We start from the raw sequence: 23,880 nt of genomic DNA, 5'->3' as shown, positions 1-23,880 counted from the left end.
TCTTCTGGGACAAACCCCAGCTACACTTCAGGTTGTGAACTGTGGGCTATGCTGGAGAGTCATTGGTGAGGTGTGCGCAAAGGGGTGTCTAGAAGTCACTATCCCTAGTTTAGTTAAGTGCCGTGCCTGCACTGTATCAAGGGGTGGAGGGTATTGTAATTTTTACTTGATTATAAATGTATCTTTTTGTGAGTGTGTCGCACAATCCGGTGAGCGTGTGCATTTTTTATTCCTGTTATGATCTCCCTACATGTGTGAATAAACATCACTTTTTAACCAGATTGTGTTTGGACTCACTGCTCTTGGAACCTGTTGAGCTTGTTTTTTCCTCACACAACAGTGTAGGATGTATGCCTAGCTGCAGCTCCTGACAGACCAATGACAGCATCGGAGTTGTGCTTAGATTCACTTCAGAGCATCTATAATAGAATATTGGTGGATAATGTATTTAGTAAGTTGGTCACACTGGAGCTTAATGGCCTAAGGAAAGATAGGAATGGGTGACCAACAAGCAGAGCCGTAGCAAGAAGGTAGTGTAGGAGTCCTTTGCGGTTTTCTCCTTCTGAAACAGATACAGTAAAGCCCCTGGTATCCAGAATTCAAGCAACCGGTGGCCTGAAACAACTGGCAAAGAAAAATTGAGGGAAACTAATAAAAATTCAAATATCTGTAATAAGTAAAAAACGCTGAAATTTAAAATTGGCACGACCAATCCGCACAACCACGCAATCTCAACCAATTGGAAACTGCACCTATCTGGCATCTATCAATCCCCATAGGTGCCAGATACCAGTGGCTTTACCGTATATCGCTTTGGCTCATCAGAAGAAGGCAGCAGTAGCATGGGACAGCAGGAAAAAGCATGCCAGATCAAAAGTGGGAGGAGATTCTATGATGAGAAGAATAGACAAGAACTTCTGTGACCATAAACTGGTCTCTTGGGTGTGTTGCAAGAGTCAGGATGCCTTGGTATGGTTATAAGGCTTTCAGAAAGGAGAGGGTGACTAGCCAGTTGTTTTGGTGCAGTGGTTATAGGTAGAAAGTGGGATGAGGTCCTACAAACTTTCACCACATCTGCATCAAAAAATCCTTTATTTCCCAATCAAAACAGCTTCCCCTCTACTCTTGTCAATAGAGACATTTTCTATATCTTTCAGAATTTCAATTTTGCCCCTCTCCCTCCAAATAGAACAGATAGGGCCCTCTTGTCCACTCCTTTCACCCTCTGAGCATCAAATTCACCACACCATCCTGTCATTTCTACCAGATGCAACTATACTCCACACCCCTTTCTGCAATCCACAGGGACTGCTCCCTCTGATTGTCTTGTCTGCTCATCTCTTCCCACTCATCTCTCTGATATCCTGAGTGCTTCCCCTGCAACTGCAGGAAGTGTATCACTTGCTATTGCACCTCCTCCTTCGCCACCACCCAGGGATATGAACAGCCCTTCCATGTGAGGCCAAGGTTCACATGCACCTTCCTGAACCTCGTCTATTGCATTTAGTGCTCCTGATGTGGCATCTTCTATTACCAAACACTGAGAAGGAACTATTTCACAGAACATTGGTGCTCTGTCTGCAATGGTGCTTTTCTAAATAAGGGGCTGTCTTTCCTGTCCTCCAGTCATCTGGTACCTCGCATGACCAGTGAAGATTTAACTATCTCAGCCATGAATATCTTTCCTTCTCTCCTGTGGCTGCCTGAGATAAATTTCATCTCTTCTTGGGTATCTATCCACCCTTAAGCCGTCCAAGGCAACAAGTACTCCCTCTTTCTTTACTCTGCCCTGTAGACTTTCACATCCCTCTCATTAGTTCCCCACATTTTCCTTTTGATTTTCACTGACTCCACCCCTCAACATGCAGATTTCCTATAGCTGTTAGGTGAAACATAAAAGTCTGCAGATGCTGTGATTGTAGTTGAAATGGGGAAGAAGATGGGGGGGGGGGGTTGGGTGCTTTAATGGAAGCTGGAGTATGATTTTAATGCCATCTGTTGGAGGGTGCCAAGACAGAAGATGAGGTGTTGTTCCTCTAACGTGGTCTCAGCTGACTGCTCTGGTTTCCATAAAACCTCCCCCCGTCTCCTTTCCTCTTGTTCTGTCTCCCTCCCCTTTTCCCCTCAGTCTCCTTTCAAAAAGCCAAAATCAATTCTCCCCTTTCCTCAGCATATCCAATGAAAACCTTTTGGCTGTTGGTCTGGACCCCCCCTCAACATTCTTCCACCTTTCTCTCCCCAGTGTTTAATTCAGATGCCTGCCTGCTTTTTTGCTTATACCTTGAGGAAGGCCTCAGGCCTGAAATGCCAGTAATATATCTTTATCTCCTGTGGACTGGCTGAGTTCCTGCCACATTTCTGTGTTTTTACTCTATACCTGTTAAATCTGGCTTTTACTCCTCCAAGAATATGTTGGCCTTGTTCTCTTGATATTTTTACCCTGAACACTTAGCATTGTGTAGAAATCAACTAACTCGCAATTAGATGCTACCAAGCTAACTTTGCTAGGCCTTTATAGCGCGAATGAAATTGCCCCCCCCCCCCCCCAATTTCAGACCTTAATTACCACAGCTGCGGCTCGACATGCTGTGTTCTTCCAGCAGATTGTATTATTTGTTTCTAAAATTGCAAACCAGTAAGGATGAAAGTCGTGCTTTGTCGATTTTTGGTGATGCCCTATTATTAGCATCATTTGAGGAAGTTTTAATCAGAACTCTATTTCAAAAGTTCGTGAAATGTTTTCTGGAAAGTTGGCAGTTAAATTTCCTGCCAACTGCACAGATGCCTCGAAGTAGAAGCAATACTGTGCTGGTTTTGGCATGAGGTTTATTTTCAATTGTATAGTACTTTTTTTTCAGCATTGTTTAAAAGAGTTTCTAGGCAGTGATATTTTGTGTATCTGCATAATGTACCACTTAAGGAGATAGTGAAATTCATAGTGTTGATGGTAATTGTACAGAAAGTTGGTTTGGATCCCATCAAGCAGCAAAGCACAGTCAGCTGAATGATAATGAGATGACGAGTTTGTTATTTCCACATCATGCATGCCTAGAATTCTTACTGTCGAACAGGTACTTGTAATGAAATTTGATCAGTTAAATTGGTTTCGAGAGAGAAAGATTTGCACAAGACCTGGAAGAATTTTTCACTAAAGTGCTATGGAGTGTCCTGAGGTTATGGACATGTTATTTGCTCTCATTCCCTAATCTTCATTGTCTAATGTACAGATGATGAGCAAATTTAAGTTCTTGGGGACCACCATCTTGGAAGATCTTTCCTGAACTCAACACACAAATGGCATTGTGACGAAAGCACGTCAGCGCCTTGACTTTCTCAGAAGTTTGTGGAGGTTTGGCATGACGTTGAAAACCCTGGCAAATTTCTACAGAGTTGTGGTGGGAAGTGTGCTGACCGGGTACATCACGGTCTGGTATGGGGACACTAATGGCCTGGAGCATAAAGCCCTCCAAAAGATAGTGTACACAGGCCAGGACATTACAGGTAAAACCCTCCCCACCGTCGAGAACACCTACAGAGAGCAGTACCAATCATTCTGGATCTCAGCACATGCTCTGTTCTCTGCCATCAGGAAAGAGGTATAGGTACCATAAGACTCTCACCACCAGGTTCAGGAACAGCTGCTACCCCTCCACCATCGGACTCCTCAACAACAAACTCAATCAGGGACTCATTTAAGAACTCTTAAGTTTGCACTTTATTTTTTTTCCCTCTCCATATTGCACCATCAGTGGTTTACATTTGTTTATTGTTTACATGTGTACATTAAGTCAGTTTTTTTTGCACGGCCAATAAGTGATCATTCTACCTTGCCCGCAGGAGAAAGAATCTCAGGGTTGTATGTGATGTAATGCCTGTACTCTGACAATAAATCTGAAGCTGCGATTTATATACAAAACAGTGCAGGAACTCACTGGGATTTTTGAGAACAACTGGACACCTTGGAAATAATACTTTCTAAGAGGTGGATTCCTTTCAAGTGCAAAACCATTTTAGGGCACCAAATAAGAGACGAAATGAAATACTTCTCCGGTTGCCACTCTTTAGGGTTGTTCAGTTAGATCACTGAAGAACACAGGTGTTTGATTCTAGCAAGTTAGCCTTGTATCTAAATAACTACTGGCCACAGTGATGGTGTTTTGAGAGGTTGGTGCTGAAGCATAACAGCTCCTGTCTGAGCAGTGACGTGGATTGGTTCCAATCTGCCTACCATAGCAACAGGTATGCCATCTCACTGGTTCTGCACAAAACCCTGGAACACCTTGATAGTAAAGGTGCGTACATTAGGATGCCCTTTATTGATTACAGTTAGGCATTGAGCACCATCAGCCCCTCAAAAAAAATCAGCAAATTCCATGACCGGACATCAGTATCCCACAGTGTAATTGGATCCTGGATTTCTTCACTTCTCCAGACCCCAAACAGTGTGGATTGGCAGGAACATCTCCTCCAATTTCTACCAGCATCATAGCATTGTTTACTTGGTCCCCATTCTACACACTTTACACCTTAGACTGTGAGACTCGGTACAACATTTAAAAGTTTGCTGACGATACCGTGATAGTGGACTGTATAAAAAAGGGTGATGGGTCAGAATATAGGAAGGAAATTGAAAACTTGACTAAATGGTGTACTCATAGCAACCTCTCACCAAAATCAAAACCAAGAAGCTGATTGTGGACTTTATGAAGGAAAAACAAGAAATGGACAATCCAGTGATTGTTGGGGGAAATCAGAGGTATAGAGGATGAGCATATTTAAATTCCTGGGGGTCACTATCTCAGAGGATTTTTCCTGCACACAATTTACTGATGTCATAGTTAAGTCAGCACGTTGGTGCCTCTACTTCCTCAGAAGTTTGCCAAGGTTTGGTATCACACTGGAAACATTGACAAACCTCTGCACGTGTAATGGAAAGTGTGCTGACCGATATAGGGGCACCAATATATCTGAGCGGAAAGCTCTGCAAAAAGTAGTGGACACAGCCCAGTACATTGCAGGCAAAAATCTACATGGAACACTGCAATCATCAAATATCCACACCACTTAGGACATGCTCTATTCGTGCCGCTGCCATTAGGAAAGGTATAGGTACCACAAGACTCTCACCACCAGTTTCTACCCCTCCACCATCGGACTCCTCAACAACAAACTCAATAGAGACTTATTCAAGGACTCTTGGTTTGCACACTATATATTACTCAATATTTATTTTTTTCTGCGTTGCATCGTCAGTTTCTTTATATTTCTTTCTTTGTTTGCTTTTTTGTATACGTATCTTCATGAGTACATTCACCAATAAGTAGAAATTCTGCCTTGCCCGCAGGGAAAAGAATCTCGTGATGTCATGCGTGTTCTCTGACAGTAAATGTGAACATTGGCTAGAAAAGCACATTATCTCCTGAAAGCAGCAAATGTTGCTTTGGATGGGATTAATTTAATTTTCTAGGATGGATATACTCCAGACCGTAAGCAGTTGTGTGGAGGATTTTTTTCACATCCACCCTTTTTAATATTCAAGTAGTTTAATAAATTGTTGAATGACTGGATAGGTTGGAGAGAATCTTGTGCATTGGAAGTTTACTTTCTGCTCCTCTAGAGTCCTACCCTTGAGAATTATTGATCACAGTTGGAGTGCTGCTACTGAGTTTAAAAAAAAATCTTGTACTGTACTAGATAGATGAAATGTATTGCACACAGAGTCAAGTTCAAGAAGGATAAGGCACCTGGTGAATTATATTAATAAATAGTATAGTACCAGATGACTTCTAGTTGTAACAGAAAATTAAAAAAAAACTGATGGCTAAAAATCTGAATTGAAAACATTCAGCAGGTCCCATCTGGAAAGAGAGAGTTAATGGTTCAGGTTGAAAATGCTACTTGACCTGAGTGTTTCCACCATTTTCTGATTTTTTTTGTAGTAACTTGCTTAAATCAGACATTATACAATCAAATTTGTCTCTTCGATTAAAACATAATCATGATGACCGATTCATTTTAAGAATCTGTAAATGCAAGCTGATTTTTTTTTTACAGCACTTACATTGAACCAGAAAGATATTCCCAGATACAAATTATATACATTTCCGTGTGGCTGTTTGAATATTATAGTTAAAACATTATATTTAAAATCACACTTAGATTTGACCCAATATAATGGGATTCAATAAACTTTTACTGAATCTGAGCATTTCAGACCAATTAAGAAAATAAGCTTTATTTGCTCATCACTGAACTATAATTTGTCATAAAATAGTTAACCATATCTCCTTTAGGAACAAACTGTATTTGATGGCATACAAGACCCCCCCCCCCCCCCACATTTCAGTAGGGAAAACAAGACATTTTTTTGTGTATTTACGGGTAAGCATTTAATGTTATTGAAATATGTAGCTACTGTATAGTAGAAATAAAACTTGGACAAAACATGTAACGAGTACAACAGGAAAATCTTTTTAATGATACTGCTGTAATTTACAAAAGAAAACAAAAGCTTCTTAGCTATACCAGAAAACATTTTATTAAAAACAAAATGCAGCTGCTGGTCCCCACGCTGGTCTCGCTGCCCTGCTCTCTCCAGGCAGATACCGTCGGTCCCCACGCTGATCCACTGCCCCGCTCTCTCCTGGGGTGAGGGGAGCAGGGTGGTGGGCTGTTGTGGGATGGGTGGGAAACGTGGGGGTTGGTGGGATCAGTTTGTGTACTGACAGTTGGCTGCTGGGAGTGAGTGGGGCAGCAAGACGACTGTGGGGACTGACAGCGGGCTGCCAGGAGAGAGGAGGGGGCAGCAGGATCAGTGTGCATGCCGCCAGGAGAGAGCGGTGCGGTGGGACCAGTTCAGGGTCCAACAGCAGGCTGCTGGGAGGGTCTCCAGATGGCTTGCAACCAGTCCTACTGGTCCGCTCTCTGACCCCACCCCAACAGCCCACCACCAGCCCCCACACTGTCCCGCTCCCCCAACAGCCTGCAGTTACGAGCCCAAAGGACTAAAAAACCAGTAGCAACAGAAATTCACCAAGACAATGGCTACTTATTTTATTAATACTTATTACTATTAACTTAACTTAACCCCCTTTCTGATTCTAAGTGCACGTGTATGTAATGTTTGTGTGTTCATGAAAACTGTCCAATCATACACTTTTAACTTCTCCAAGTTCAGTGCTATCAGGTAATCTTCTATACTGTGCACAGAGTTAAATAATTAATATATTCACCAGGATCTGATGCTTTAACGGAAGTTGTTACCACTCAGGAATATTTTTGTTGGTTTCAGAGAAATATTCATTGTTCATTGGACACAAACTGATCTTCAATCAGCAACTGAAGTGTCTTCATGAAGAAACATGCCCCTCTTGGGTTTTTCAAAAAGGTATTTCAGGTTATCACAAAGAGTTCTTTTTCCCCTATTCCAGGAGAAGCACAAAGAGTTCTTTTTCCCCTATTCCAGGAGAAATACAAAGAGTTCTTTTTCCCCTATTCCAGGAGAAACACAATAACCAGCCACAACCTCTGCAATTGATGACAGAACTCAAACCCCATCTTGAAATGGGGTCGTGCAGCAGGTCTGCTAACTTGCAGCCTTCACCACAAACTACTGTAGAATACTCCTCAGTCTCTCTCTCTCTTTCTTTTCTCTCTTTCTCTTTCTCTTTCTCTCTTTCACCTTCTCTCTCTTTCTCTCTCTTTCTCTCTCTCTTTCTCTCTCTCTTTCTCTCTCTCTTTCTCTCTCTCTTTCTCTCTTTCTCTCTCTTTCTCTCTCTTTCGCTTTCTCTCGCTTTCTCTCTCGCTTTCTCTCTCTCGCTTTCTCTCTCTCGCTTTCTCTCTCTCGCTTTCTCTCTCTCGCTTTCTCTCTCTCGCTTTCTCTCTCTCGCTTTCTCTCTCTCGCTTTCTCTCTCTCGCTTTCTCTCTCTCGCTTTCTCTCTCTCGCTTTCTCTCTCTCGCTTTCTCTCTCTCGCTTTCTCTCTCTCGCTTTCTCTCTCTCGCTTTCTCTCTCTCGCTTTCTCTCTCTCGCTTTCTCTCTCTCGCTTTCTCTCTCTCGCTTTCTCTCTCTCGCTTTCTCTCTCTCGCTTTCTCTCTCTCGCTTTCTCTCTCTCGCTTTCTCTCTCTCGCTTTCTCTCTCTCGCTTTTTCTCCCTCTCTCTTTTGCTCCCCCTCTCTTTCGCTCCCCCTCTCTTTCGCTCCCCCTCTCTTTCGCTCACCCTCTCTTTCGCTCACCCTCTCTTTCGCTCCCCCTCTCTTTCGCTCCCCCTCTCTTTCGCTCCCCCTCTCTTTCGCTCCCCCGCTCTTTCGCTCTTTCGCTCCCCCGCTCTTTCGCTCCCCGCTCTTTCGCTCCCCGCTCTTTCGCTCCCCCGCTCTTTCGCTCCCCCTCCCTTTCGCTCCCCCTCCCTTTCGCTCCCCCTCCCTTTCGCTCCCCCTCTCTTTCGCTCCCCCTCTCTTTCGCTCCCCCTCTCTTTCGCTCCCCCTCTCTTGCGCTCCCCCTCTCTTGCGCTCCCCCTCTCTTGCGCTCCCCCTCTCTTGCGCTCCCCCTCTCTTGCGCTCCCCCTCTCTTGCGCTCCCCCTCTCTTGCGCTCCCCCTCTCTTGCGCTCCCCCCCTCTCTTGCGCTCCCCCCCTCTCTTTGGCTCTCCCTCGTTCTCTCTTTGGCTCTCCCTCGCTCTCTCTTTGGCTCTCCCTCGCTCTCTCTTTGGCTCTCCCTCGCTCTCTCTTTGGCTCTCCCTCGCTCTCTCTTTGGCTCTCCCTCGCTCTCTCTTTGGCTCTCCCTCGCTCTCTCTTTGGCTTTCCCTCTCTCTCCTCCCCCCCCCCCCCCCCCCCCCCCCCACAAACAATGGATATTTTCTCTCTTCAAAACCACATGGCCCCAACCAGAAATTTAAAACTCTGACCCCAGTTGAGCAGCAAAAGATTTCTCAGTTCTTGAGGCTGGATACTGTTCAAACCAACTGCAATATGAAGTCTGCATTTGCATAGCAAATGAGATGTTCATGAAATGTAACCTAATAACTAAATCTCACATTCTTACCCTTTTAAGAATGGTACAAACTGTCATGGTTGAAGTTGGTTTAGCAGATCATGAGCTGTTCACAAGTCAATAATGTGACTTGCTGTTTGTAAAATTTTGGTGCATCTGTCCATTGTACTTGTGTAATGACAGTAAACTCATCATTGCAGCTCTTGGTTTTAGCAAGTAAACATATTCCTTACAAAATTACAGTAAATGATGTATGAAAATAAATTCTATAAATGTTAAAGCAAATCTGCTTTGTAGGTGCAATGCTTTGTTTTATTTGTTTGTCTCTTCTGAAGGGGTAGCACCCATACTTTGCATTTTCATTATCCCTTGTAGATGACTGGCAGTATGAAAACACCATCAAAAAACGATCTGTTTGAACTTGGCGGGCCAAGCAGCATTAGTTGGGGGGATAAAAAGCATTCAGTCTTGAAGGGTTCCAACCTGAGACGTTGATCATTCTTTGTCTCCCACTGAAGTTGTTCAACCTCTGAATCCCTCCAGCAGATTTTTTATAGCCCTTGAATAAACCAATGGCAGAATCTCATGTGCTTCCTGAAAACCCCATCCAGTCTTGTCGATTTTGGAATCTCCATTACTTGCATCTTTATTTTCCTTATATTTCTATTAGAAGAAACAACTATGGTAATTATCTTATCTTCATTGAATTCTGGCATACATTTTTAAAAAAGTTAAAATTAAAAAAAAATAAAAATTTATACATACAGCATGTTAACCGGCCACTTCGACACACAAGTCCGTGCTGCCCAATTTACACCCAATTAACCTACACCCCCGATATGTTTTGAATGGTGGGAAGAAACCGGGGGAAAACCATGCTGACACAGGGAGAACGTGCAAACTTTTTATTGAGAGTGTGGGATCCGAACCCCGGTCCTGATTGTTGACGCTGTAAAGGCGTTGCACTAACCGCTACGCCAACCGTTCCGCCCAAATCTTGCTTAGAACCTGTTTGTGAAATTCTTTCAACAAGCATTTGGAATTGTATGCCATATTAAAATTGAACAATGCCTAAAAGTGCTTCACGGAGCAAAATTATAGTGGATGAGAAGCTGTAACCCAAACTGCACCCTGCATTTCAAACCTTCTCTTTTGTTATTGTCAAGATGAAGGTTAGGAAAGAAGGAATGTGCAGACTGGATTTTAGTTAGAAGACCAGACCATGGCTGCAGCGGTAAAGGGAGTGTGTATTCCAGAGTCAGAGGATCTATCTATCTATACATAATTTTGGAATGGCTATTATAACACTGAAGAGACACAATAACAAGTAGAACAATATTTTAAATTTGTGAGACTGGGCGACTGGCAGCCATTGTAAAGACTTGTTGGATGACTGGAATGATATGAGATAATGCAGGCATCAGAATATTGGGTGAGCTGTGGAGAGCAGTGGAAGAAAAGGCTAGCCGTGAGCTACGGAAGATCTGGTTTGGAGGTGATAAAGGCAGGTCAGAAATTAGTACTGTTCATAGACATCAACACGTGATCTTTGTGTGCAGTGCGGGTCAGGGGTGATGAATGAGATGGAATCAATAGCAAGAAATTTATACAAGATCATTTCAATTTTTTACAGTTATCTCCAGGAAATTACTACTGATATAAATCTGGGTATTGGGCAGCAGGCAACAGAGGATTGATTGATGTGGGTGATGTACTATCAGCATACACCTGCAGCAGAGTTGGGTTTACAGTGGGATAAATATTCAGGGTTTTATTACTTATTGAGTAGATGATGCTTTGTCCAGGGCTGTTTGTGAAATCTTGCCTTGCATGCAGAAAATCTTTCTTCTCTTACAAAACCTTGATAGGTAATTCCTTGTTATTGTTTCTGCGTGAATGCAGAGCGTGGTAGGAAAGTTGCTACATTTGTGTGCCCTTCTTCAATGCTGATCTATGTCTTGAGTTGGTTTTGTATTTTGGCTTAGTGATAAATACTCGTGCTTTCAACCATTTTTGCAAACAAGGCACTGGTGTGCAGCACTTAGTTGGGAAAATATACCTGATGTGGGCAGTGAAATAAATGCGTATATTTCATTTGTTAAAGCCCTCTTTTAACACCAGTTCCCACCAGCTGAGCTTTTGATTTACCATAATCAATCGAAGTAGCATATTTTCAGTCCACCTCCATTTCAAGTTTTTTTTGAATTGTAAGCTATATCTGATTTTTATGAAAAGGCGGGGGTGTTCAATCGAGAAGCGAGATGGAATGAAGGCCACAATCATGTTGAAATTTGATACAAATACATTAGTCTTTAAGTACTTGATAGTACATAGGCATTTTAATCAATTATGTTGTTGTAGAAACCATTACTTGATCAGTATAAAATTAGTACAGAACCTCAAACAATGATTAATCTTCACCTGGGAACATACCCTTGTAGTATCTTAAGACGTGTTACTTTTTAGTTTGGAATATTTTAATTCAGAATTTATCCCATTTTTAGAAAAAAAAACCGATATACATCTTTTGTTCACATATTCAAGCAATAAAAATAATTGATGTTCTGAATACATTGGGGAGTAATTGTTTTTTTTTAAAAACAGCTGGGTGACTCTTAAATTTATTTTCTTTCTAGGATTCAAAATTGCCACCAACAATTCGGCAAACATTGCTGGAACTATTTGGACAGATTGAGCGAGAATTTGAAAATTTGTACATTGAAAATATAGAATGTGAGTATCTAAAGTGTCCAGTTGATGAGAACAGGTTATGGAGCCTCTTGTTGAAATGGTACTTTTAAATCAATCATCAAATTCCTGTGCTTGTGCAGTAAGTAACAATTCATTCTTTAAACTGGATCACTAAACTTAAAGCTACATTATAATTCAGCAATCCAAAATGGTTCACATTGATTCCCACAGTTTATAAAAACGTTGTGATTATAATTAAATGTCACGTTATCTGCCTCCACAAAATGGTCTCTGTTTTTGTAACTGAATGGGTATTAATTTTCTTTTGAGAAGGTGGATAGATTTGATGGAGGATTACAAAATTATGAATATAGATAATGCAAGTAGACTTCTTCTACTGTGGCTAGGTGAGATACAACCAGAGGACATGAGTTAAGGATGAAGGGGGAAATGATTAAGGGGGACATTAAGGGGAACTTCTTCACCCAGAGTGGAGGGAGTGTGGAACGAGCTACCAGCTGAAGTGGTGAATGCGGGATCAATTTTAACATAGAAGAAGCAACATGGATGGGAGGCGCATGGTGGGATGTAGTCTGGGTTCTGCTCAGTGGGACCAGGCAAAATATATAGCAAGGTCAGACCAGAAGAGCTGAAAGGCCCATTTCTGTGCTGTAATGAGCAGAGAAGCAAGTGGAAAGAAGACATCAGCAACACAAGGCTGTTACGTCGACAGACCTGAGCTTGAATCCCGCGCTGTCTGTAAGGAGTTTGTATGTTCTCCCTGTGTCTGTGTGGGTTTCTTCTGGACAATCTCGTTTCCTTTCACCCTTCAAAACCTGCAGGGTTGTAGTTCAATTGGGTGGCACGGGCTTATCGGCTGAAAGGCCCTGTTGCTGTGCTGCATGTCTTTAAAAAAAATGAAGTGGTGAGAGGAATGGGACAGGGGCACATGTGGGATTGGTGATCAGGCAGAGGTTAAGAATGGTGAATGTAGGGAGTAGATTGGCAGATGCCAGACAGAGAGGGAGGGTAGGAAAAACAAAGGACGCAGGTGGAGGAAGATGAGACTTTGAGGGATGATAAGAAGAGGAAGGCACTATCAGTGCTGGAATCTGATGGAAAGATGAATATAGTGGTTTTATAAAAAAACAGATGGAATTAAAGGGTGGGGAATGAGAGCAGAAGAATCCAGTGGAGTAAAAGGGGATGGAAGGGGTTAGAACCAAGGAAGAGTGCAAGATGAGAAAAAAATATTCTCGAAAACAAGAAAGGTACATCATTACCTGAAATTACAAAATTCTTCATACCTGGCTGTGGACTGCCCAGGCGGAATACAGTACCTCGAGTTAGTGTTGGGCTTCGTTTTGTCAATGGAGAAGGCCCATGTCAGACAGGTCAGTATGAGAAGAGCAATGAACATCATGCAACTGGGAGCTCAGTATGGCCATCGCAGACAGTGTAACTGTTCTTTGACACAATCCTCAATCTACTCTCCACTTGTAACTCTGGTGCAATCCAGTGTCACACCTTCTTTGCATTCACACATTTCTCTTGTTCTGTTCAGAATATTTTTATATTAAATCCTGACTGCAAAACCACTGGAAGCAATTAACTGAACTCTCTTTCATTCTAACATGAAGCTCCTATATCAAATGACCCAACAATTATCTCTCTTTATTTTTAATATATTTTTATTAGTTTGGAAGAGAGAAATATTACATGTTACTTATTGAACATACAGCTTAATACAATAAAATACAGAATCTGAATCATAAATAATTTATACATTATCTTGTATACAATGTTTGAATATAATAGGAATTCCTTAAGGAAAACTTCAGCTCATATTCTATTATTGAAATATATTTATGGTAAATTATCTAATAAAAGTAATCTAATTATAAAGAAAAAAACAGAGAAATAAAAACAAACCAATACAAGGACAAGGTTCCACTTTAATCCTAAGAATCTCCCAAATATCTTTTAGTTTTGGACAATCCCAAAATATATGAATCAAAGATGTCTCATCATTTTTGCATTTATCACATAAGTGGATCAACATAAGAATAAAAATGAGATAGTTTAGCTTTAGATATATGTATTCTATGTAACATTTTAAATAGTAATAAATGATGTCGTGCACAAAATGAGATAGTGTTAATCAGGTCAAGCGTGGTATCCCAACATTCAATTGAAATTGATATTTTAAAATCTCTTTCCCATTTATCTCTAACACTATTATAAAGACCTTCAAACACTACTCCTCAAGCAGAATCCCCCAAGAGTTCATGTCTTTCATCTTCTGAGAATCCTTGAGTTGGTGGGCTGTTTTTGGTCTGTCTAATAGCTGGTTATCTTGAAGGTCAATCTTGATGACCTGCAAATTGCAATCAATCCTGTGATGTTTATGTTACCTGGCAGTGTGCTATTGTTAACCAAGCTCCAAGTCAAGCATTGCCTTCCTTAATCAATTTCATTTGTGTGAACTTTAAAGTTGAGCCCCATAATTGCATTTAGGAATGCAAACAGTCACTTTCCTCTCCCATTGTCCCATTCCCTCACCATTTTTCAGCTCCGAACAGTCCACAATTAGAATCACTTCTGGAACCTACTTGGCAGATATGGAACCTTGATGCTAATGGCTGAGATCACAATAAACAATTTACAATTGTAATGCTTTGTCAAGTTTTTTGAGGAGTGATGAATATGATAAAGGTGGATGTTTTCTGCATGCTCTTTAGGCTGATGTGGGATAACTGGTGAATTGGCTTGGTCATTAAAGGCGATGTAATGATAGGGGGAATGCAGCATGCACTTCAATTTATGACTGAACAATAATTTCTTCTTTTAAAACCTGCATTGATGTATATAAAGTAATTGGGACATAAATTTTCCTTAATTGCTTATTCTAATCAAAGATGCTTCACTTGCAGTGTAATTATGGGGTGCTTATGTGCTTTCTTCCCCCCCCCCCCCCCACCTTTTCTTACCTTACAGTGCGAAGAGAAATCGAAACTTTAAATGATCGCTTGACAGCTGAAGGCCAGACGGTGGATGGGGGAGATTTGAGCAAAGGACAATTGAAGGCAAAAGGTTAATGAAGCACTTTTTTTAACACATATTTAGTAAATTGAGTTTCCGCAGATGGATTGTTGCAATTAGTTTTAACAACCCTTTCGAGAAAGAATATTGGGGAACTTAGAAACTACTCACTAAATCAAAGGCAGGTGCGAGACAAAAAAATTGTTTCTCAAAGGAGTTTCTGGCGATACAGATTCTTGTGGCAGCGAACCGGCCCAGTTTGTCGCGCACAATCAGCAGGGCAGCCACGGCAAGGATGGTGTTGCAGGCCCGTCTCTTCCGGTGCAGGCCGGAAGGTCGCATACGCACTTGCGTCATCGGGACGCCATCGTTGGGGCGGAACGAGATTCAAATGAAAGCAGTTGTCTCAGTCTCTTTGCTGCCCTCGCTTACAACACTCTACAAATTTTCAAATAAATGCTGTAAATTCAGAGTGTGTCAAGATAATTCAAGAATTGACAAAAACAGGATTAATAGATTTAGGTGCAAAAGTAGAGATTAAAGAATGTTATTTAACAAAATTGTACATGTACATTTGTACATTTGTAAAATTGTACATTTTACCCCCTCCATAAATCTTCGTCCGTGAAGCCAAGCCAAAGAGAAAGAAACATGTACAATATTTAAACATAAAACTAAAGCCAAACATGATGCATCAAGGTGAGAGGCAAATATATTAAGATGGTGAACTGGGCAAAGGGGTTAAAATATTATGGATGTGAAATTTGGACCACTGCACAACCAGTCAAATGGTGCCATCTTGTGCTGAGATTCCCATGAAATGAAATGATCACATGGATTAATTTTAATAAGGCATTAGCTTGAATATGTAAATAAAACCATGACTACATTTAAAAGAATCTTTGCCAAGTTGAATTAAACCCTGAGATTCCTAACTGGTTTCACTTTAAATAAAAATTTGTATCTTATTTGACTTGTATGATATGTGGATGCCGTATCATTTTAAATAAAGTCAGGTGGTAAATTGAAGCGAATTAATCACAAGTTTTCTCTCATTAATAGCAACAGCATTACATGGGTATGTTCAAATTTATGTCATAGAACCTAGAATAGTGAAAAGGGTTGTTCACTCTCGTATATAATTTACAGAATGAAAAAAAACATCAATTAGCACAAAGCAAAGACCGCATGAGAGCACTGCTGTGGTGTTCATTCAAGAGTCCAGTGGTTTCAGGAAAGAAACTTTTTAAACCTGTCACACTATTGAGCCTTCTCCCTGATCAAAGTAGGGAGGAGAGAGTGCGTCTGGTGAGTGATGAGTCGTTCAGTATTTAGGCTGCCTCTCCTAGGAAGCGGGAGCCCATGGAGGAGAGGGAAGTTTGCAACATATTCTGAGCTGCATTCTCTACCTTCGTAGCTTCCATTCTTCAGAAAAGTAGCTCCCACTTCACATTATGATGTGTCGAGTAAAAATATTTTTGATTTTTCACTTTTGGAAGTTGTTGAGGGACAAGGGGGATATGGTGAACTTCAATTTTCTAAGAAAGAAGAGGCATTGGTGCATGTTCCTGACTCTTGTGTCAACCTGCTTGAAGATGACCTGATCTAAGAGCCCAAGCTATCCACTCTTTCCACTTCAGTGTCATAGATGAGCATAGGGGTGTGGCCTACCTTCTCTTGAAGACAGTGATCATCTCCCTTGTCTTATTGGCGTTGAGAAAGATTGTTATCTTGGCACTATACCACTAGACTTTCAATCTCTTTCCTGTATTCAGTCTTGTGGAGAATTTTTAATGCTTGCTATAATCTGCAAATTATTTCTCAAAGGAGGAAATCAGCATGTCATTTTACAAAAGCAAAATTAAGCACTTAATGCATGAGTTGCATAGTTAAAGTTTGCACAAGCTCTTAAATATGAAGTACAGCTGGTATTTCTAAAAGTTGTAAATGATTTGGTGAACTGCTGAGGCAACTGACAGACTGGCACAATTGAACGACAGAAGGTCGGAGAAGCCTCGTACAGGATGCAGCCAGAATGAACTTTTGTGTTACTGGTGTGGTTAATTTTATATCGTTCGTTACTGAAAACCAATAAATGTAAAAATCTTAAATATTGTGATTAATTATAGTCTTTTGATTCTTTTCCCCAACTTAGTAACAATTTGTTTTTCAGTACTTGCCTGACATCAAATGATTGGCGAGTGAATTTAAAAAAAAAAGATTTTGTAATCAATGACCACTTCTGATCTCTGTAAATGTATTTAGAAGAAAATGAATTGCCTTAGTTTTGTTTCTTTTCATGAGTCACTTGGGTCTTGCTCAGAAATGTTATTGGGTTTGCAGGTGTTAATCACGGGTTGACCAAAGGTCTGTTTGTATTTATGCAGCCAGTCACAGTACCAGCCAATTGTCTCAGAAACTGAAAACCACTTACAAGGCCTCTACTAGCAAGGTAATCGTCAAAGTGCACAGAGCTCTTTTGGTGTTTTTTAAAAAAAAAAGTGATTGAATTGAAAATTTTTTTGATTAAATCAAGATTTGCTTATTTGATGGGGGTCTTAACTGAATATGTTCCAAGTTGATGATCGAGAAATGGCGTAGTCTCAATCTCTGGTGTTTCCAGCTGGTAATAATACCTCAAGTCTTTTCTTCTGCTCATTATGTAGCGGTCAAACACTTTCCCAGGCAAAGCAGTTGGTGCACGGAACTTCAACATGGGAAGTTGGGAGTTGTGGGGTGGAGACTCGTGGGTAATTTATTTTCCAGTGTATCCATTTGCATGTTGCATCACCTGGTAACAGTCGTGCAGTTACTGCAACCTAATGAGCTTTGAAATGTATTCAAACAATATAATATCAAATATCTTTGGTGATTTATAATTAATTGTCCATACATTGGTAACATTGATCTCTGATGTATTTAACAGCATAGAATGTACCAATGTGTGTTTAAGGTTTTATGTTTTAACTTGTGTTTTTTAAAAAAAGTAATAAAACTTACTAACAAAAATTACCATCATTTTTCTTCAAGTACCTTCTTTGGTGCATGGGGATCAGCAAGCTCTTTCTCGTCAACTAAAATGGTTGACTCTATAAATTTTTGTGGAATGTCAAACTTTTCCAGTTCTGAAACATTTCTGTTTAGCGGAGTGAAACACGGAAGTCTGCAGGAGGTGCGATTTTTTGTTAAAACACACCGAAATGCTGGAGGAACTCAGCTGGTCTTTTCAGCGTCCATAGGAGACAAAGATATATTGCTGACGTTTTGGGCCTGAGCCCTTCTTCAAGGAATAAGCAAAAAAAAAACCCAGGAAATCTCAGAATAGAATAAGTACTAGCTGGGGAAGGAGCCCAGATCAACAAAAGGTGTCAATTGGATATGATAAGGGGATAGGTGAGAATTGATTGCGTGAAAGGAGGCAGGGAAAAGGGAGATAGACGGAGCTGGGGGACAATGATGGGGGAAGAAGTGAAGGGGAGTGGGAGTTTAACAAAAGCCAGAGAAGTTGAAATTTATACCATCAGGTTGGAGGGTGCCCAGTCAGAAGATGTTTTGTTCCACCAATTTGGAGGTGGTCACAGTCTGGCAGTGCATGAGAGCATGGATAAGCATGTCAGTAAGAGAATGGAATGGAGAATTGAAATGGGTGCCCACTGGGAGATCCAAGCTATTGTGGTGGACAGAGCTGAAGTGCTCAACAAAGTGATCTCCCAGTCTGTGCCCAGTCTCTCTGATGTAGAGGAGACCACAACGGACCACTGGATGCAGTAGACGACCCCTGTAGATTCACAAGTGAAATATTGCTTCACTTGGAAGGACTGTTTGGGGCCCTGAATGGTGCTGAGGGAGGAGGTGTGGGGGCAAGTGGAGCAACTCCTGCGGTTACAAGGGTAGGTCCCAAGGGGATGAATGGAGGGGAGGGAGGATTGGAGAGTCATGGAGGGAGCAGTCCCTGTGGAAAGTAGAGAGGGGAATAGTGGTGCAATGCGGAAGGCTAGTACATGAGGATGAGGAATCCTAACCTTGTTGCGAGTGGGGATGTAGAGGTCCAGGGCAGATGTGGGGTAATGGAGAATATGCACATGAGGGCTGAGTTGATGGTGGTTGAATGAAAGCCACATTGTTTGAAGAACGACTTCTCTGATCATTTGACATGGCAGATAATCAGAGATTCTGTTCATCCTTCAACTCGCCCCTACATTCATATCCTCCATTACCCACACATCTGTCTAGGCCCCCTCCATCCTGACGCACAGCAAGGACAGGATTCCTCTTGTCTTCGCCTACCACCCCACCAGCCTCTGTATCGAACACCACCTCCTCCGCCATTTCAGTAATCCCACCACTAGACACATATTTCTTCTCCTTTCGTGGGGACTGCTCCCTCTGTGACTCTCTCATCCACAACTCCTTCCCCACCAACTGTCCGCTTGGGACCTACCTTGTGACTGCAGACAATGCTCCACTTGCGCCTGCACGTCCTCCCTTATCACTATTTGCAGTGCCAAACAGTCTTTCCAAGTGAAGCAAAATTTCCCTTTGTGAATCTGCAGGAGTCATCAACTGCATTTGGTGCTCCTTTTGTGGTCTCCTCTACGTCAGAGAGTCTGGGCGCAGACTGGGAGGTTGCTTTGTTGAGCACCATGTCTCTGTCCACTGCAATAGCATGGATCTCCCAGTGGCCACTCATTTCACTTCCCCATCCCATTCCCTTGCTGCCATGTCTGTCCATGGACTGCCAAACTGAGACCACCTGCAAATTGGAGGAACAACATCTCATCTTCTGACTCGACACTCTCCAACCAGAATGCATTAATATTGAGTTCACTGGATTTTGTTTAACCCACCCAATCCTCCCTGCCCCTCACTTCTTCTCCTGTTGCATTCCCCTAGCTGTCTCTCTCCCTTTTCCCTGTCTCCTTTCACACAGACGTAATCAATTTTCACCTCTCCCCTGATCATATCCAATTAACACTTTTTTTAGTCTAGGCTTCTCTGTCTCTATTTTGAAATGTTCTGTTTTTTTTGCTTGTTCTTTTAAGAGGGGCTCAAGCCCGAAACATTGGCTCCTCTGGAATCTGAAAGACTGGCTGAGTTCCTCCATCATTTCAGTGTGTTTTTACCATTTCTATTTAGTTACAGATGGAGCTTTTTTTTCCATGGAAATTTTATTTTTTTCAGTGGAGAAGTGAAATTGTGAAGAAGGGAAAAAAAGATGTTTTCCACTTTTCAAGTTGAGTAATTGTAAATTAAGATGAATTGCATTGCAAATGAAAAGTGACCTTTGAGGAAACCAGTTATTTATTATTTTCAGTAATTTTTGCAAAATTCCAGAAATCTGAAATAAACGTAATGTAGACAGACCCTATATAACACGGTTTTGAAAAACGTAGGTTTTGATATAACACAATTTGAAATTTCTGACCCACAGTTTTAAATTTGCAGCGTTAAAGTAAACGTAAGGGTTCCGTTATTGTCACATAATACTACATTTAGAATGTAACATACATGAAATTCTTTAACTTTGTCTTCTGTAAGGAAGACAGAGAGTCACCACTTTGTCCATCACCCCTCACAGAAACCTATAGCACCTGGTGTTCCTAGGTGGTCTCCCCTCCAAATACTGACCAGTCCTGAGCCTGCTTTACTTCAGACAATTTCAGCCATATTCAGACTGTTAGGTCTGTCTTAAGTTTTATTGTTTTTGCTATTTAAACCACCTCATGATACTTTGCAAGACTCTAGTTTAAAATTTTTGAAATATAGACACTGAACTGTGCAATAGTGAATTAAGAGCTGACACTGAGGTGCAATAGTGAATTAAGAGCTGTTTTGAAAGTTATTGCTTTGCCCTCTGCAATTGGTCTCCCAGCACTGGTACCGATCAAGCTTTGGTGGAAGTCTCGTGGGCAATTTGACATAAATCTATATGAGACAAATTTCTTCTTAATTAAACTATGTTCACTTTATTGCTAATAAAAATCTATTGCCAATAAACATCAGTTTTATAGGATTGAAATGTATTACATTAAAGTGTATTGTAATAATGCTTTGAACAGAGCAGTTTTCCATAGTACTGAACTTGCTTGGAGCATATTGCTATGGGCCCAGAGGACCCCAAAACCCAGCAGCAATAGATATTCATCAAGACAAATGGTTAGATAAGCAAAAGTTGCTTTTAATTATCTTTAAACATGAAATCAGGATCAAACTTTATCATTACTATTAACTTAACCTATCATAACCCCCTTCTAATTCTAAGGGCACTTATATGTAATGTGTATATAAGTTTAGAAAAGTTATTTAATTCACAGTCGAATCTCACTTCTCAATCCTCCAAGTTTACTGGTTGCAGGCAATTCTTATACTGTGCACAGAATTTAACATTTATGAATTTCACCAGGGTTTGGTGCTTGAAAGGTAAATGGTTACCGCTCAGGAAGGTTCTTGTTGGTTTTCAGAGAGAGATTTGTTGTTTCTGGTCACAAACTGATCCCTTTTAATCAGCCACACCAGAGTCTTGCCAAAGAAACTTGCTCCATCAGGGCTTTCCAGATGATGACCTCTTTCTTTTGGGTCACCACACAGCTCCTTTTTTTATTTCCCTCATTTCAAGTGAAACATTAGACAGCCAGTCCTCTCCTTTTGTATGGACTGCAAGGGCTTTGACCAGGATGAACTAAGCACACTACCTGTCTGCAAAATGGGGTTTTCCACAAGCTTGCCAGCTTGTCCTGTTCCAGTCCCAGCTGCTGCTGCTGAATTCTAGCACTGCAGAACTGAATTCTCGCTCTCACTCTGAGAAAAGCCTGTTTTACTCTCTCTGCTTGCAAAATCACATGACCCCTCTTACAACAGCAACCTCCACTTGGACAGACTGCGGTTCTGAACGTAATCCTTCGAGTTCTTTCATCAGTTGCTTTTCAAAACAACAATCCATTAATGAAGTCCCTTGGGCACTCCCCAAAGCTTTTGCAAAGATAGTTGGAATCGGCCTGTCTAGCTTGAGCAGAGCTCCAGTATTTTAAATGAGATCTGTTTTCAACTGTTTGTATGTGACCAACTCTTTAAAAAAAACCTGCCACACTATCTCCCAAAATTATATCTATCTACAATATAAAATACAACATATTCTGTCACAGTATTAATTGTTATGCCTGTAATTGTAATACATGTTATACCTGTATTGGAAATGTTTGGTAGCTCGGGTAACATCTCTGGAGAGAAAAATGCTTTGAATATTTCATGTCATCAGAACAGTTCTGGTAACTCAGATAGGTTGACACTGCTTCTTTCTATACAGATGCTGCTTGGTCTGTTGAGTATTTCTAGTATTTCATTTGTTTTTGAATTTTTTTTCTTTTAAAAATATTTTTATTGAGTTTAACATATAAATTTGCATACAACATTTTAAGAAAAAAACACAAGTCATCTCATAGATACAAGAACACAAAAAAGGATGGAACTACATTAAACATTTCCTTAATCCACAAGTGAAACATGTGAAGATTAATTCATAACATGTATTTTCTTAACATCTGATTTTGCACTAAGACTATCTGCCATGTACTTTGCTCCTGTCTGCACCATGGTTCTTCATTTACATGTGTGCCCGTATATGACTAACTGTTCACAATCTTTGCAGTGCGAAGGAAAATCTATACAGCTTAGATGGTTTTGGATGATACATTTTTATTTATTTTACCATGTCTTCAATAGCTTGAATAAAGTGAGGCACAGCTGAACTATAAAAACCAAGAAGATAATACACTAAACAAGCAAGGCTTTATTTAATAATCTTTGGATAGTATTTAAAATATATAATTGTTGCCAGCTAGAGTGGTTGAGGTTAAAAAAAAAGATTTAAATTGCAGTAAAGAAAATTTTGATACCATTATAGAAGAACTTGTAATGATTGATTGGAGATTCTGTTAGCGTCGAGGGATGTCTGGTAAATGGAAGGCCTTTAAAAGTGAGGTAGGGAATGCTCGTGGCCAGCATGTTTCTATTTAAATGAAGGGCAAGGTTGACATGGAGAATGAACCCTGGCTGATGAGGGATACTGAGGATCTTTATACTAAAAACATTTGACAAGGTTCCCCCTGGAAGGCTCATCCAGAAAGGCATGGGATCCTTGTAGACTTGGCTGGGCTGATTCTGCAGAAAGCAGAGGGAGGTGATAAATCGAGCATATTCTGCCTGGAGGTTGGTGACAAGTGGTGTTCCACATGGATTTGTTGTAGGACTTTTGCTCTTTTGAGGAATGACCTGGATGAAGTGAAGTGGTAGGTCAATGACTTTGCAGGCCACTCAAAGGTTGAAGGTATTGTGGATTACGAAGGTTACAACAAGATGTAAATAGGTTGCAGAGTTGGGTAGAGAGCTGGCAGATGAAGTTCAATCTGTAAAAGCATGAAATTATGCACTTGAAAAATTGAAATTGGAGGTGGAGTACATGGTTTCTTAGCGGAATGAAGCAGCAGAAAGATCCACAGATCTCTTGAACTTGTTAAGCTAGTTGATGGGGTGGTTCATAAGGTGTATGGTGTGATGGAAGAGGCATATGAAATATACGCAGGTAGGATCAAGTGAATCTGTTGAGATATGTCGAGTCATACAGCAGAGAACCGTGCAGCACAACTTGCCCATGGCAACCAAGTTGGCATTCTGGGCTCGTCCCATTTTCCCTGCATTTGGACCATATTTTTCAAAGGCCTTGTCCATACATCAGTCCAAATGCCTTTTGAACTTTATAATTGAACCCATTTAGAACGTAGAACACTTAGACACAGAAATGAACCCTTCAGTCTACAATGTCTGTGCAGAACCTAATGCAAATTAAACTAAATCTCTGCAGCTTGCACCTGATATATATCCTTCTCTTTGCTGCATATTCACGTGCCTGTTGAGAAGCCTTTTAAACTATACTTTCATTATCTGCTTCTACCATTATCCTTGGCAACCTGTACCAGGCACCCATTCTTCACAGCCTGATATGGGATCTACTTCACCCTAGATTGGAAGAAGCTCCAAAAAGTGGTGAATACAGGTTAAAATATCACACAAAACTCCCTCCCCTCTATCAACTCCATTTACTCTTCCTGCTGCCTCAAGAAGGCAGCCTATATAATGAAGGGCCTAACACACCCCAGACATGTTCTCTC

The 23,880-nt window shown here is 41.0% G+C and overlaps 1 protein-coding gene across 11 annotated transcripts in view; it reads left to right on the top strand.

Moving 5' to 3' along the window:
- Nucleotides 1–23,880, top strand: part of wdr37 (WD repeat domain 37) — a 141,119-nt gene that overhangs the window by 50,767 nt on the left and 66,472 nt on the right. For 8 of the 11 annotated variants that reach the window (XM_069914683.1, XM_069914685.1, XM_069914688.1 and 5 more), the window contains 4 exons: nt 11,620–11,716; nt 14,672–14,767; nt 17,104–17,168; nt 17,383–17,466. In XM_069914683.1, the coding sequence (XP_069770784.1) occupies nt 11,620–11,716; nt 14,672–14,767; nt 17,104–17,168; nt 17,383–17,466 (342 nt within the window). The remainder of the gene's footprint in view (nt 1–11,619; nt 11,717–14,671; nt 14,768–17,103; nt 17,169–17,382; nt 17,467–23,880) is intronic. The other 3 variants (XM_069914691.1, XM_069914690.1, XM_069914689.1) reach the window with 1 other exon arrangement.

This window comes from Narcine bancroftii, chromosome 1, assembly GCF_036971445.1.
Source record: "Narcine bancroftii isolate sNarBan1 chromosome 1, sNarBan1.hap1, whole genome shotgun sequence".
Classification (NCBI taxonomy): Eukaryota; Metazoa; Chordata; class Chondrichthyes; order Torpediniformes; family Narcinidae; genus Narcine; species Narcine bancroftii.
This window is presented reverse-complemented; position numbering and strand designations above follow the sequence as displayed.